This window comes from Balaenoptera musculus, chromosome 11 (genome assembly GCF_009873245.2).
Source record: "Balaenoptera musculus isolate JJ_BM4_2016_0621 chromosome 11, mBalMus1.pri.v3, whole genome shotgun sequence".
Classification (NCBI taxonomy): Eukaryota; Metazoa; Chordata; class Mammalia; order Artiodactyla; family Balaenopteridae; genus Balaenoptera; species Balaenoptera musculus.
This window is the reverse complement of record NC_045795.1, coordinates 101,799,216-101,813,400: the sequence shown is the minus strand read 5'-3', so window position 1 is coordinate 101,813,400 and position 14,185 is coordinate 101,799,216. Positions and strand designations below refer to the sequence as shown.

General features: G+C 63.6%; 1 protein-coding gene across 7 annotated transcripts in view; it reads right to left on the bottom strand.

The window, feature by feature from the left end:
- IQSEC1 (IQ motif and Sec7 domain ArfGEF 1) overlaps positions 1-14,185 on the bottom strand; it is a 331,819-nt gene that overhangs the window by 37,007 nt on the left and 280,627 nt on the right. For all 7 annotated transcript variants that reach the window (XM_036868761.1, XM_036868760.1, XM_036868762.1 and 4 more), the window contains one exon: positions 4,130-4,421. In XM_036868761.1, the coding sequence (XP_036724656.1) occupies positions 4,130-4,421 (292 nt within the window). The remainder of the gene's footprint in view (positions 1-4,129; positions 4,422-14,185) is intronic.

Sequence of the window (14,185 nt, the reverse complement as noted above, 5' to 3'; positions counted from 1 at the left end):
AATCCGCCTCTCAACGCAGGGGACGCGGGTTCGATCCCTGGTCAGGGAACTGAGATCCCACATGCCGCAGGGCAACGAAGCCCACGCGCCGCAACTACTGAGCCCGCACGCCACAACTAGAGAGAAGCCCGCGCCCGAGCAGGCCCTGGGCGCCGAGCACTGGCCGCAGGCCTCCAGCCTTGCTTCCGCCTGCGGCACTGCCCGAGGGCCTGGGCCTAGTCCTGGCCCTTCCCTTTAGCAGTGGAGTGACTCTGAGAAGCCTTGGACCCTGCGGTTGCTGAGTCCCATCAGACGGACCTCGCAGGGCAGCGGTGGGCACAGGTGAGACAGGCCCTCGGCACATGCCAGCACGGGGCTGAGGAGATGCAGGACCCTCGGCTGCACTCCTGGGAAGTGTAGACAGTTTGTGGGGGCCCCAAGTCCCCTCCCTGACAGATGGGGAAACTGAGGCCCAGAGAAGAGGCCCAGCACACCCCTGGAGGCCTCCAGACCCAGAGCAGGCTCTGTGAGCCTGGCGATTGGGCCGGGCTGCAGGCAGGCAGGGGCGCTGGGACTCCCGTGTGCCACGAGGGCCTGTGAAGTCCTAGGCTCACGCCGGCCGAGGACTAAGGACAGCCCCCGAGGGCCGCTCCCCGTGCCTGCTTCCCGAGTGAGGCCAGAGCCCGCTCTTCGGCACCCAGGAAAGCCCAGGATAAGGAGCCGGCCGGTCGGCCAAGCCAAGCCCTTGGGTGCCGGGCAGAGTGGCCCCTGATGTGGGTGGAAAGGCCTCGGGTCCCTGGGAGTGAGGCGTGCTCACATCCCGCGGGGGCAGAGCACCGCTGTCTGCTCCATGCAGGCGCCACGCCCACGTGGGGACAAGGTCCCCACCCTCAAGAGGCCAAGTCCATCCAGGACAGAGGCACACGCGTCACTGAGCAAACCCCAGGCCGTGGCTGAGTGGGGCAGAGGCTGCTCAGAGCCGCCTGAGGGTGGACGGGAAGGGGGAGGGGGGCTCCCAGCCTCACTCAGGACTCAGGGTGGGTCCTGGTCTCCCTGAGGGATGCCAGCTCCCCCCAGACACAGACGTGCAGCTCTCCGGGGCCCACAGGAGGGGGAGCCGCAGGCGGGGCCGAGCGGCCCCTCGCACGAGAGGAGTTGGGGGGCGGGGTGAGGACGAAAATGACTTTTCAAAGCCCGGACCTGGAGTCAGCCAGGGCGGGTCTGTTTTTCCTCTCGCCCTGAAGTTACTGAACGGCATCCAAAGCGATGACCTCACTTCCGCATCTGTGAGCAGCGTCTGTTTTCTGGGTTTGGAGTGGAGCTCTGAAAGCCCACGGCGCCGACAAAGGGCCCACGGCTGAGCTCTGGGAAGCCCTCTCCTCTCTGCCCTCCAAGGCCTGGGTTCCGGGCCCCTCGGGTGGGAAGGAGGAGGGGCACCGCACAGGTCAGAGTGCGCTTCACGGCCCCTTCTCTCTTTCTGACTCTGGATCTCGCGAACCCTGGAGCGACACTCCTGGCCTGAGACCGTCCCCCAAATCTGGGTGGGGACAGGAGAGACTTCGGGAAGGCGGACGTGGGCTCTGTGCTGCGCTGTCAAAGCCCCCTCAGCCCCTCCTACCGGCCTCCCCCGGGGGACACACAGACCCAGGCCCGCTCTTACTCAGCTCCCGGGCCCACCGTGGTCATTCATTCTTCCTTCCGGGCCAGAACCGACCCAAGGCCCAATCTGAACGCTAACTGGGGGTGCAGGGCAGGGACCCCAACCCGTCTGTGCTCGCCTGCTGGGCACCACCCTCACCTGACACAGCGTCTGGTCTGCAGAGGGACCCCAGGAGCCCCCCGCCCCCTGCAGAGGGGGACAGAGGCTCTGACAAGTGACGGGACGAGGAGCTGAGAGGCTCACCCTCCCACAAAGCAGAACTGCCACCCTTGCCAACTCAGGCCTCCCGCTCAGACAGGAAACTGCCAGGAGGTGCGGAGGCTGAGGGCCAGCGGACACTGCATGACCTTGCACTGGGCTCCTTCCACTAAAATGGGGCTTTGCGCCACCCAGACTCTACCCTCTCATGGAACCGGGCACCCTACCCTCATTTGGAAATTCCTGTGTAATCTGTCCTGTTCCTATTTTCACCTTGACTGCCAGGAGGCTCAGCAGAGAGTCGAATGCGCGGTGGCCCTCAGCATCACCTCCCCACCCCTCCCCTCTTCCCGGCCATCCTTTCCGCCAAGTGGTTCTGCCTCTGGCCTTCGTGCCCGCTGTTACCTCTTCCTGGAAGACCCCGTCCTCAAACACCCAGCTCTGATACCACCTCGGAGAGGTCCCCCACACCTCATCCAAGCTGTCTCCTCCCACAGGTGCTCGGCTTCTCGCCCCTCTTTCGTCATCCCCGGAGTTTGTATCACGCTCTGGAATTAACCTGTGTCTCAACTGTTAACCTGTCTCTGGACCACAGCGTCTGCTTGAGGGCTGGGGCCGCACCCTGTCCCCTGGTGACTCCCCGGCGCCCAGCACGGGGTCTGGCACACGGTGGGCAGCAGGCTAATGTGCGAGGGATGAAAATGAACAGCTGTGGCCACATCAAGGCTGCAGGAAGCATATGATTCACCTCCACAGGCCTCTCTGAAGTTTTAACCTTTCCCACTTCTATTTTAACGGTCCTGCTGCAGACGTTTGTTACTATAAACTGTTTTTGATCCACTTTGGATATGGGTGAAACTGATAAATGGAACAGAGGCCCCTGCCGTGGGCCTGGCCACGAGGCCAAGCGCCACGAGGCCAGGGGTCTGTATGCTCCCAAATATTTGCCTGACGGGGATCATCTGCTTCAGGCTCTGGCCACTTGCGGGCCCCACCCCCGCATCAGTCCCAACTCACAGGCAGACAGATACAGACCAGGGCAGGTAGGCAGGGCTGTCCAAGGTCACAGGGCAGCACCAAGAACAGGGAGACCCCGGGGGCCGGTAGGGACTGTGTCGGCGGAAGACCCGCCCGGGGCAGTACCCACACCGCACCGCTCCCCGCAGAAGTCTGGGGCTACACCAGGCCCAGACCTCCGCTCTGTAAGAGACAAACAGTTAGACTGGGGAGCAAACAGAGGGTCCAGGCCAGGGTAGGCGTGGGAGGTGAGCGGGCAAGGTGACTTCTGCAGCCTGGTGTCTGAGGGGCTGCCGGGCAGGTCCTGCAGCCAGGCCGGGGCAAAGGCAGCCGCCCGGGCTCACAAGGAGACTGCCCACAGCTCAGGGCACAGGAGCTGGGGAGAGCGACAGGCAGGCCGGCCCCGCTGCTTCTGGCAGCCTGGGGGTGCTCCTGAAGCCTGGGGCTTTCTGCCAGAGCTTCGCACAGGAATTCTGAGTAAAGTGCCTACTACGTGCCTGCACTCTGAGGGGCTGCGAGTGAGAAGCCCCTGTCCCCTCATGAGCTCGCACTCCCTCTGCCCCCCCCACCTGCCACCCAACCGGGACCCCTCCCCTCTCTCCCATCAACCTAAGAGGCCAAGCGGGCAGGCCACGCATGCCCGTCGCTCTGTACACACGTGCCAGCCCCACAGTGGGTCTGGGCCAAGGCCCCGGGGAGGAAGGGCAACCTGCAAGGAGGCGATTTCCCCCAGGACACGGGGCTGTAAACTGAGGGGTGGAATGAACAGCCTGGCCTCGCTGGCTGGGGACGGGCTCGCTGTTCGGTTCAGAGCACGTGCTCTTTCTGTGGTGAGCTGACCTCCCCCTCCCCGAGGGCCCCTCCTGCAGACCTCCCAAGGTTCAGCTCTCTCCTGGACCCCAGGACCTCCGTGGCCGCCACGGAACCCACGCGCACTGGCGGCACCAGGTCCTGACACCCAGCGTGGGCCCCGGAGCCCAGCGAGGAGGGCTGTGAGCCGGGCAGAGGCCGAGGCCGGACAGGAACGTCCCACGTCGGCTCCTTCCCTCGGAACCCTCCGCGCGTCGGGGGGAGCCAGCCCGGGCTGGGGCTGAGGCAGAGGCCACGTCCGCGGGGAACGGCCCCGGCCTTGGCGCGGCTGTGGAGCACGCGGGGCCCCCCGCGGCCCTGGGCGGCCCCAGCCAAGGGCCGCGTCGTCCGAGGCCGCGCAGGCACCGCGGCCTCCCCCAACCCCCAGCGCCTCTCCCCGCGTGGCCCGCGTGGCCGGCCGCCTACCTGCTTGTCCTGCAGGTCGGAGGAGAGCTCATAGCTCTCGGAGAGGGACCGTGAGCGCTTGATAGCCTCCTCCTCGGCCTGCTTGCGCAGGATGGAGGTCGAGTGCTGCAGCTTGGGCCTCCGCGTGCGCTGCTGCCCGGGCGGCCCCGCATACAGCCCATAGGCGCCCCCTGGCGTGAGCTCGGAGTGGTCGGGGCCCAGGCCGGAGCCGGGCGCGGAGGGGCCCTGGCGGTAGGCGGAGGGGCTGTCCAGCGACGTGCCAGTCTCGCTGCTGGGGGCCTCGCCCTCGACGCTGCAGAGAGAGGACGGGCCTCCGGTGAGCGGGAACCCAGAGCCCACGGCCCCGCAGGCGTCCCCCCGCCCTCCTACGGGTGGTCCCCAGGGGCGGCCGGGGCCCACGTGACCCTCTGCCCCGTGCCTTCCCGAGGCTCCCCTCCCCTTGCGGTGATTCCGCTTTCTCTGTACAGCTCGCCCCTCCTCACAGCCAGCACCCCTCCCTGAAGGACCCTGTTCACTGTGCGTCTCCCACGGGAAGGTCGGCCCCGTGGGTCCACTGATGAGCCCAGGACCTCGAGCGGGCCCGGCCCAGAGCAGGTGCCTAGTGACATTCACTGACGGACAGCGGGTCCCGTCCCCTCCACTCCCGCACTCCCACTGCCTGATTTAAGTAAACCACTCATTTTTTTTTTTAAACAGTAATTAACAAAATAGCTTTTCACTGCATACCTACGGGGGAGTCAGGCATTGTGCTGGTGTTTGTTATGGGCTGAACTGGTCCCTCCCCACCAACATGTGCATACTTCAAGCCCTAACAGCCAGCACCTCAGAATGTGTCTGCGTTTGGAGACTGTCTTTAAGGAGGTAACTGAGTTAAAATGAGGTCATGAGGGTCCTAATCAAACTGACTGGTGTCCTCGAAGGCGAGATTAGGACACACACACACACACACACACACACACACGCACACACGGCCGACCCTGTGAGGATGCAGGGAGAAGAGGAGGAGCCTCAGGAGGAGCCACGCTGCCCACACCTTATCTCGGCCCGCAGCCCCCCATCCTGAGGCATCAACACCTGCTGTCCAAGCCGCCCCATCTGTGCTGCTGGTTACAGCCAGCTTGGAGACAAACACAGAGCTGTGTGTACATTTTCTCTACATCTTAAAGCCAGTCTCCCTCCAGAGGACGGATTATTACCCCTTTTCCAGGTGAGGAGACTGAGGCCCACACAGCGCAGGCCTTGTCCGAGGTTGCACAGGTAGAACGTAGGTGAGTCGGGATTAAAGCCCAACACCGGGGGCTCCCCTCCACCCCACCGCCCTTGTCCCGGGCCTGTGCAGATCCCTCAACCTTCCAAGTGCCCGGTGGGGGGACAGAGGGGTGGCTTACTCATCCCAAACTCATGACCTTAGAAGACTCGGGACACAGAGAGAAGGGGGAGACGTGCAACCGAGTTTCTGGCAGCTTCTGGCGACCTCTCCCGAGGCGCCCTGCCACTCCCCGGTCCATCGATCCCTGGGGCCAGGGAAGGGTCCCTCTGGAAGTGGCCCAGCAGAGGCAAGGGCCCACAGACCCGTGAGCTGCAGTCTGTCCTCCAGAGTCCCGCCTTCAGAGCAGTGGGAACGCCCTGCACTCAGCAGCCTCTGTGACCGGCCCACCTGCCCAGCTCCGCTCCCACTGTCCCCACGGGTCCCAGGGCCGGCAGAGCCCCCTGCCCAGCGTGTAACATGCCTCCTGGGGCGGGGGCGTGGGCACGGAGGCCCTGGAGCCAGCACATCCCAGCCCACCTGGCTGTAAAGCCCAGCACGTGCCGCCCGGCGGGCCGTCTAAGAAGAGTGCAGGCCCTCTGCTCTGGCCCGCGGGGACACACAGCGGGTCTCCTGCAGCAGAGGACACCCCAGCCGGCGCCCAGGGGCTGGGGTGTGACGAGGGTCCTCCGCGGGGAAGAGTCCTGGGTGCCTGGCCTCGATGCGGCTTTGAGTCAAGGGCTCAGGCTCATCGCAAGGCCTGGCCCCTGTCCGTGACCCAGGTGGGCCGCTCTCGGCGCCTCAGGCCCACCACCGCTCGAGACCCTCCTGCCGTTCGTGGTCACCCGGCAGCAGCTTCCTCGGGGCCTCGGGGGCCTGCGTGGGCTGGTGGACGGGGGCAGGGACGGGCAGCATGGCAAACTCTCCCGTTCTCCTGATAAAGCCCACAGCCCGGGACGGACAGCTGGAGGGGAGAGTGAAGGAGCCCACGGGCCCCGGAGGCGATGCATGCCCCGGAGGTGCCCGCGGCCGACCCGAGCCCCCACCTGCGCCGCGCCTCCCCAGGACCATCTCCACCTGCACCCCCACTGGAAGCACTTCTGTCAGAGCCTCTTCTGTCTTTCCCAGCAAGAGGGTGACAGCAGAGAAGCAGCCGGGGCTCAGCTCGCCAGGATTTTAAACAGTCTCTGAGCCCTGAGTCTGCAGAGGCCACGGAGACGGGGCGGGGTCCGTGCAGGTCCCAGCGGGAAGTCCCTCCGTGCCTCACGGGCCACTCCTGCCGGGGGCCTGGACTCTCCCCCAGCGCCCGACGCCCCCCGACAAAGGGGGTGTCCACCCTCACGGGGAAGGGGTTCGGCCCCTTACCCCTACCCGGCCTGCGCTCACCTGATCTCGGAGCGACGTGAACAGGTGTCAACAGGTGAAAGGCCAGGTGTCAACAGGTGAAAGGCCTTTCCCCTATCCCCCCACAGTGGGCGGGGCCGGGCCAGTCTGGGGCAGAGGGAGCTGAGGAAGGGCAGGCAGGGGACTGCCCCGGACCCACGGCCGCGCTCTGCCCTGCGGAGGGGCCAGGCCTGGCCGCCCGGCTGAGCTCAGGGACAGGACATCTGTGCGGAGCCCCTCCGTGTGGAGGCTGGGCCCCAGCAGGCGGGGTGTACTCGGGATCGGATGGGGATGGAGGTGCTTGGGGGAAGGCAGGGGCTTTCTGGGGCTGTGCCAGCCCGGGGTTCCTGCTCTGCCCATGACCTGGCTCCCGACCGTCTCGAGCCAGCAGGTTCCAGAAGGTGCCTGGCGGAGAGGGCCGGGCCTCCTTTAAGGCCAAGAGAAGGGGTTGACAGTCACCTGCAGCCTCCTCTCCCCTGTGAGCCCGACCTTCGAAACACCCCTACCTGCCCACTGGTCAGCAGGTGTTCCAGGCCAGCGCCACCGCGGCTCCCTGGATTATCACTCATGCCCCCGCCTCTCTTCTCCCCACGGCAGTCAGAGCAATCCTGACCAAACGGGAGCCACGTCGAGTGCCTCCCTGCTCCCCGTCACGCTGGGAAGACACCGTCCTTCTTGCAATGCCCTTCAGGCCTGACCTCGGCTGACTGCACTTTGGCCCCTCTTCCCCTCGCTCATTCTATTCCAGCCTCACCGGCTTCCTTCCTCTCTTCTCCAAGGGGCCAGGCAGGCCTCAGGGCCTTTGCCCTGGCTGTTCCGTCTGCCTGGAACGCTGTTCCCTGGATCTCAGCACGCACCACACCTTCACCTCCCTTGGGTCTTTACTCAGTGCCACTTTCCACTGAGGCCCCCACTACTCGCCCGAGTTAAAGCCACGCCGCCCTCTCCCCAGCAGCCCTAGTCCCACACTCAGCGGCCTGCCCACCAGCACGCTGTAGAGTGTGATGCACTCTTGCTGTCTTTCCTTTGCCGTCTGCCCCCCACATCAGTACCCGAGCCCTGTGAGGTCAAGGGTCATTTCTCTGCGTTGCTGCCTGATGCTCCCCGAGTGCCGACACACGTGCCAGACAGACTGACAGGGCCCAGTGACACCTGCCGAGTGAGTGCAGGCACTTCCCAGGCCAGCCACCTGCCGGTCCCGGAACGCGGCTTCTTACATCACCCCCCGCCGGCACATCCCACCTGCCCCAAACCTAACCGGTGACGGTGACGGTCGCCCATCACCACGCAGTGACGGAGCCAGAGTCCTGAGCTGAGTCACCAAGTTAGTCCCTCCCCTACGGCCAAACTCCCACCCTCACCCCATTCCATCTGTCCCCAAGTCCTGCCGAATCTACGTGAATGGGGTCCCTTGAGTTGTGCAACGTGGCAGCCCTTGCACACCCCCAAATCAAAGCCTCAGACCATCCCGATAAGAAACGGCCAGGCCATCCTATGGCAGCCAGCGTGACTCACTGTCCTCCAAGGGATAAGGGCGCAAAAGCGAGCAGAGCACGCAGCGTAAGAACCCGTCTTGAGCCAGAGGACATCACTCCTTCATGGCCCCAAACAGCAGCGACACAGTATTAGACACCGAGAGAGTCTCCTGAACCAGAGCCAAAGCCCTGGCGAACGCAAGGACAACGTCTGGCGTGAAAACGCCCGGTGCCGACAAGCACGGGCAGCAGCAGATGCGCTCAGGACACGCCGCTCTAAACCTTTCAGGGCGGCAGCTAGACCTGGTCGTTGACCTTCAGTCCTGCAGATGCCTGACCTGAACCCGTGGAGACGTTTACCCACACCCTGGAGCTCAGGGCTCGAAGCCCGTCTGTCCTGGTTAGCACTCGCCTCTGCCCCCAGCTCCTTCCTGGGGGAGAAGGGACCGTCCCCTGAGCAGAACAGGCACCCCACAGCAGGATGCCCGCTGTAGGCAGCCCCAGGGACACAGATCTCTGGCCCAGCCCCCAGCCCGCCCTGCACGCCTCTTCCTCACCACCGCGCTCGACGGACGGCAGCTCCACCTCTCGCCACCCAGGTCCTTTCTCTCTTGGGGAAGCTTCTCCCAAAGCCTGTGCCCATCAGCCAGGACCGGACACCCCCGAGTCGGTCCTCAGCTGCCCACTGGAATTTGTGATCACGCACAGACTCCCGGGCCATGTGCAAATCTAGGAATGGGCGGGCACCGTCCCAAGTCCCTGCCATTCCCTGACAGTTTAGAGTTTCTGGGACGTTCCATGACAGTTCAGGCTGGTGCCAGCACTCTGAGAAGATGCTCCTGATCCAGCAATCCCTCTTCTGGAGACTCACGCGAAGGAAATAAGACCGATACGCAAAGAGGTGAGTACAAGGAATTCCACCGCAGTGTTGTTTCTAATTATAAAAACTTGGAAATAATCTAAATGCCTGTCAACAAGGGATTGATTTAAATTAATTATATATCAATATACTGGAAACAATGTCAAGAAGGGGGAAGGTTTAGCTTCATGGCTGTTCTCATGAAAAAGACTGGGGGACCTTTTTGGCTGACATGAGTTTAATACAAACCGAGAAGCCAGTCACTAACAAGGACGAGTAAAAAGCCAGAAGCAGACCCAGCCCTACCGTCCATTACAGGTATCGGATCATAGCGGAAGACCGTCTGAGCCCCAGACGGGTTCTTAAGCCTGGGCGCTTTTGCTCCCACCTTCTCCCGCCAGCCCAGGGCAGACATCGCTAATCCATCACAGACTCCCTTCTGCACATCTGCCAGCACGGCGCACCACACGACCACGATGGACGCCAGCTGGGGGCGAGAGGGGCCCCGTCTGCCAACCCCAATTACAGCACGAGGCGACCTCCCACCAAGGGCTGAGACCGCGTAGCCAGGAGAACAGCGGCCAGAGGGGATATGAGGCCTGCGGTCAAGCCTCTGACGGGTTGACAGGCAGAGAACAGAGCAGATCCTGCTGCAGACAGAACTATGACCGGCATCGCCCTGCTCGAGACAAAATGCTCTCATGTGGTCAGGGCTGCTCTGGAGGTGATGAGCTCCCTGTCACTGGAGGTGTGCAAGCTGCGGCAGGTCAGACACCTGTCAGAGGTGCGGCTGAAGCCGCCATCCATCTGCACCCCACTGCCCTTCACTTGCATTTCTTGGCCTCTGAGGCCACACCCAGGTATCAGTTCAAGTCCCACCTCCTCTACAAGGCCACCCCTGCCTGCTGCGGCCCCCGCTCCCGCGCTCCCGGTCACCGTGGAGATCACCTGGGCGAGTGTGTATGGGGTCCAACCACCCCACTGGGAGTCCTGCTCTGTGAGGGCTGAGTCCCTGAAAGCCTCAGCCTCCGGCAAAGACCGGGACCCAAGACTGGCTCCTTCCCGAGGGGCCAAGCTCCGCACATGCACAACGGGGCCCCGAGGCTACAGAGCGGGAGGGGGCTGTGTGTGTGCGCGGGGGAGCTGCCGAGTGGCGGGTGCTGGAGAGCAGGGGGAGCTGCACACAGAGGCGTCCACACTGGCCCTAGGGGCCCAGCCCTACCCACACCGGCCTGGGGACTCCAAGCTCTGCGTCGCCGAGTTACCCCAGACTCCTCCTCCTCTTCTCCCGTTTTCCAAACATCCTTCTTGCACTAAAGGCTGGTCTGTGTTATGTTTACGTGGGGAAATGGCTGGATCACAGCGCCCGGAGCTTCCGACAGCCCTGGGATGACGGAAACCACACAAGAACAGAGGACGCATCTGAAGCCTCCCCGCCTCCTCTCTGCCAAGCGAGGGGCTGGACGGGCTCCTGGCCGCCGCCTCCGAGCCAGACGTCTGGGCTGGAATTCTGGCTCCACTGCTCACCAGCTGTGTGACCACAGGCAGGAATCCTTCCGTGCCTCGGTTTCCTTTCCTGTAAAATGGGGGCGATTAGAGAGCCAACTTCACATGCCTGCTGTGAGGCTTTACAGAGTCGGTACATGAAAAGTCCTTAAAAGTTGCTCGGCTCATAAAAGCGCTTTCTGATTGCTGTCTCCAGTTATTCTCCGACTGAGAAGGCCTTGCCTGCATGTCCCAGCAGTTAGAGGCGGGTCACCTACCCTGCCTGCTATAGGGCCCCTCCTTCTGCGGACACGCCCCTGCGGCACTGAGCCACGAATGCGGGTGACGGGCTCCCAGGGGAAGGCAGGAGGGTCCTAGAAAGGGGCCCAGGCCCCACAGCCGAGACGCCACATCCTGACTCTAGCTGGGGAGAGTCAGGGCAGGGGGCCCTCGGCCTCTTGGGCCACGGATGTCTAATTATGGCCTGTGAGGTCATGAATGACTTTTCTTAAGAAAGATGTTAGTCAGAGGAGGCTCGGGGCAGAAGCAGGGACCCGCTGCTCACCCCCAACGCTGATGACAGAAATAATACTAATATCTGCGTAGTCAGTGGTGTTCTAAGCTGTACGTGCAGCTCACTTAGTCCTCTTGACCGCCCAACACACCCCACAGGCACAGAGAGGTTGGGCCCATCCTGAGGTCACACAGCTCACGAGTGAAATCAGAACCCCGGCAGCCTGGCCTCAGAGCAGACAGACGTACACCCTGTGCTTCTATGACTTCTGAGCGAAACACACACACACACACACACACACACCCCCCCCCCCCCCCACACACACACACGGGTTTGGGGTATACAGCAGCAACTCTCCTCTGTAAACCTTCTGGGTACAGGAGCTGTGTTGGGTGTTTAACCTATGTGGCCTGTAACCCAACCACCATCCCTGGGGACCGAGGCGGGGGGCGGGGGGGGGTGCTAGGCCACTGTCCCTTCTGTAGATGAGGAACGTGGGGCTGGTGGAGCTGAGTCACTGGGCCAAGGTCACCCATGCAGGGGACCTGATCCCAGGTGGGTGCACCTGCCAGCTGGCAGCCCAGAGGAAGCGTGTGCAGTTGACGTGCTGGGGGCAGGGCTGGGGTTCAGGGCCTGGGGGTCTCGGGGTCGTGCATGGTCATGAGATAAGCCAGCCCGGGCTGCGTGGTGCCAGCTGGGGTCACATCACACGGAAAAGCCACCCTCTTCCGAGGGGGCCGGCCCCACACAGAGGAAGAGTGATCTGCAGGCCTGCCCGTCATTAGACGCCCACGCCAGAGCCTCCCTCCAGACTCCCGGCGGTACGCACAGGCCCGAGCAAGACAGCCTCCCAAACGCACACGCCCTCACACCTCCAGGCCTCGTGGCCTCCACCACGCTCTGTTCAAGGTTTCTGATTTCCAGAAAAGGAGTCCAGGCCAGAGACAACTGACGCCCGGCCCTCGCAAGCTCCCCCTGGGCTCCTGTGACTCTGCTGCCTAGGCCAGGTTCACAGAGGTGTGTCGCCCAGAAGGGGGAGCGGACGGTCTTGCTCTGCACTAGGTTCTGGGGGAGGAACGCAGGCAGACCAGGGCAGGGTCTGGAGGGGAGGGGAGGGGAGGGGGGGCAAGGAACTGGTGGCCGTGTCCTCCATCCTGGGGCAACAAGGGCAGGCAGGTCTGCGGGGCCACAGGCCGCATGAAGGCAGCCCGGAGGCTTCGGGAGGTGAGGCGTTCAGCAGTTCAGCTACTGGGGAAGGGCTGCCTCGGCGTAGTGCAGGCGTTCCATCAGGGTCTGGAAAACCAGTCTACAGGGACTGCTGTGGCTTGGGGTGGGTCGTCACCCACATACACTCACCCAGCGTGCCACGTGGGAGCCCTGGCACAAGCTAAGTCCATGCATTTAATCCCCGCCGTGACCCCGTGGGGAAGGCACGGCCCTGCCCCCTCCGCCGACGGGAAATGCAGACTCAGGGCTCAGGACTCGCCCACGGACGCAGAGCTTGGAGCAGAGTCAGGATGCAAGCGCAGGCCATCCTCCCGGTCTTTCCCACTCTGACACGTGCCTGGCCCCGAGGAGCAGCACACGAGGACACAGGGCGGTTGTGAAGGGAGAAGTGAGTGTGCAAAGGGACAGAGAGCTGGTGTGCCCGCAAGAAGGGGGCAGAGGGCTTCCCCGGGGACCGCGGAGGCCGCACCTATGCCGGTCACCCACCCTCCTCCCTGGTCTGGGTGGAGGCAGCATCTCCAGGGACGACTAGAGCCTCGCAGCCTGGACCACAGCTGGTAAGTGGTCCTCAGTGAAGACGGATACCTAGCTGGCAACCGAAGGGACTTACGGATGCCGGCGGACACCCCTAAGCCCTTCCCTCCCAGGGAGGAGGAGCTGGGGACCCCCTAGACTGAGGCCGGGCAATGCTAGGCACCTCCCCTGGTGGGCGGGTTGGGTCAGTGTGACCTAGAAGGACCTCAGGAGGGGCGGCGAGCAGGAGCGGGTGCGTCTCAGCCTGCAGGGCTGGGTGGAAGCCTGGGGAGGGTGGAGGGAGGGGCAGAGCGGGCGAGCCCACGGGGAGCACTCAGGGCCTCCAGACACCGCGAGGCCTCAGACAGAGGGGCTGCGGGAGGCTGGAGCCACATCCACCTTAACACCCACCTAAACATCCAAGGTCACTTCTGGCTGCTTAACGAGGAGCACCATATCCAAAATGCGCGAGGTGACGAGCTTTCTGGACAATCTGGAGGCGGCCCGAGGGCTTGGCAGGCTCAGGAGAGTCAGGAGACTTCCTGCTTTTACCCAGTTCCTAAACTTGCTTTAATGAGGCCCTACGGTGATCACAAAGCAACCGAATAAACGCGTGTCCAGCCCCAGGCGCACCCTCTTTGCTGCCCAGCAGACCCCTGGAACACAGGCTCCACTGAGCTCCTGCGTGGCCCCCACCCACCCCTGGAGCCGCCCCATCTCGGCCGATAGCAACTCCATCCTTCCAGCTGCTCAGGCCAATAATCTGACGGCCGCTCTTGGCAATTCTCTTTTTCTCACACCCAACTCCCCGTCTGTCAGCAAATCAGGCCGCTCCACCTTCAAAACAGAGCCGGCACCTGACTGCTTGGCCTACCCCCCACTAGCCCGGTCTGCGCAGGCCTCACCTCTTCCCTGCATTATGGCCACAGCCTCTCCAGCAGGCTCATCCGGCCCCTCTCACCCCTCCATTCAGCAGCTGGGATCTGTTAAAACACAACTCGGACCAGGTCCCTCCTCTGCTGTCCCTCATGGGGCTTAGAGCCAAGTCCTCACAGTGACCCGGAAGGCTCTGCAGGACCGGCTGTCCCCCTGCTACCCCTCCTCCATGCCCCCTTGGCCATCCCACCCCCACCCTGCTGGCTGTTCCTCCACATTCCTGACACACTCCAACCGCAGGGCCTTTGCACGTGCTTTCCCTCTGCCGGGGTCTTTTCCCAGACGTCCACCTGGCTCACGCCCTCACCTCCTTCAGGTCTCTGCTCAAAGGCTGCCCGAGCCTCAGCGAGGACCCCGGCCCTCCCCCAGTCTTCCCCTGCTGCATCTCTCTACAGTGGTATGCCACCGCCTCGCCACC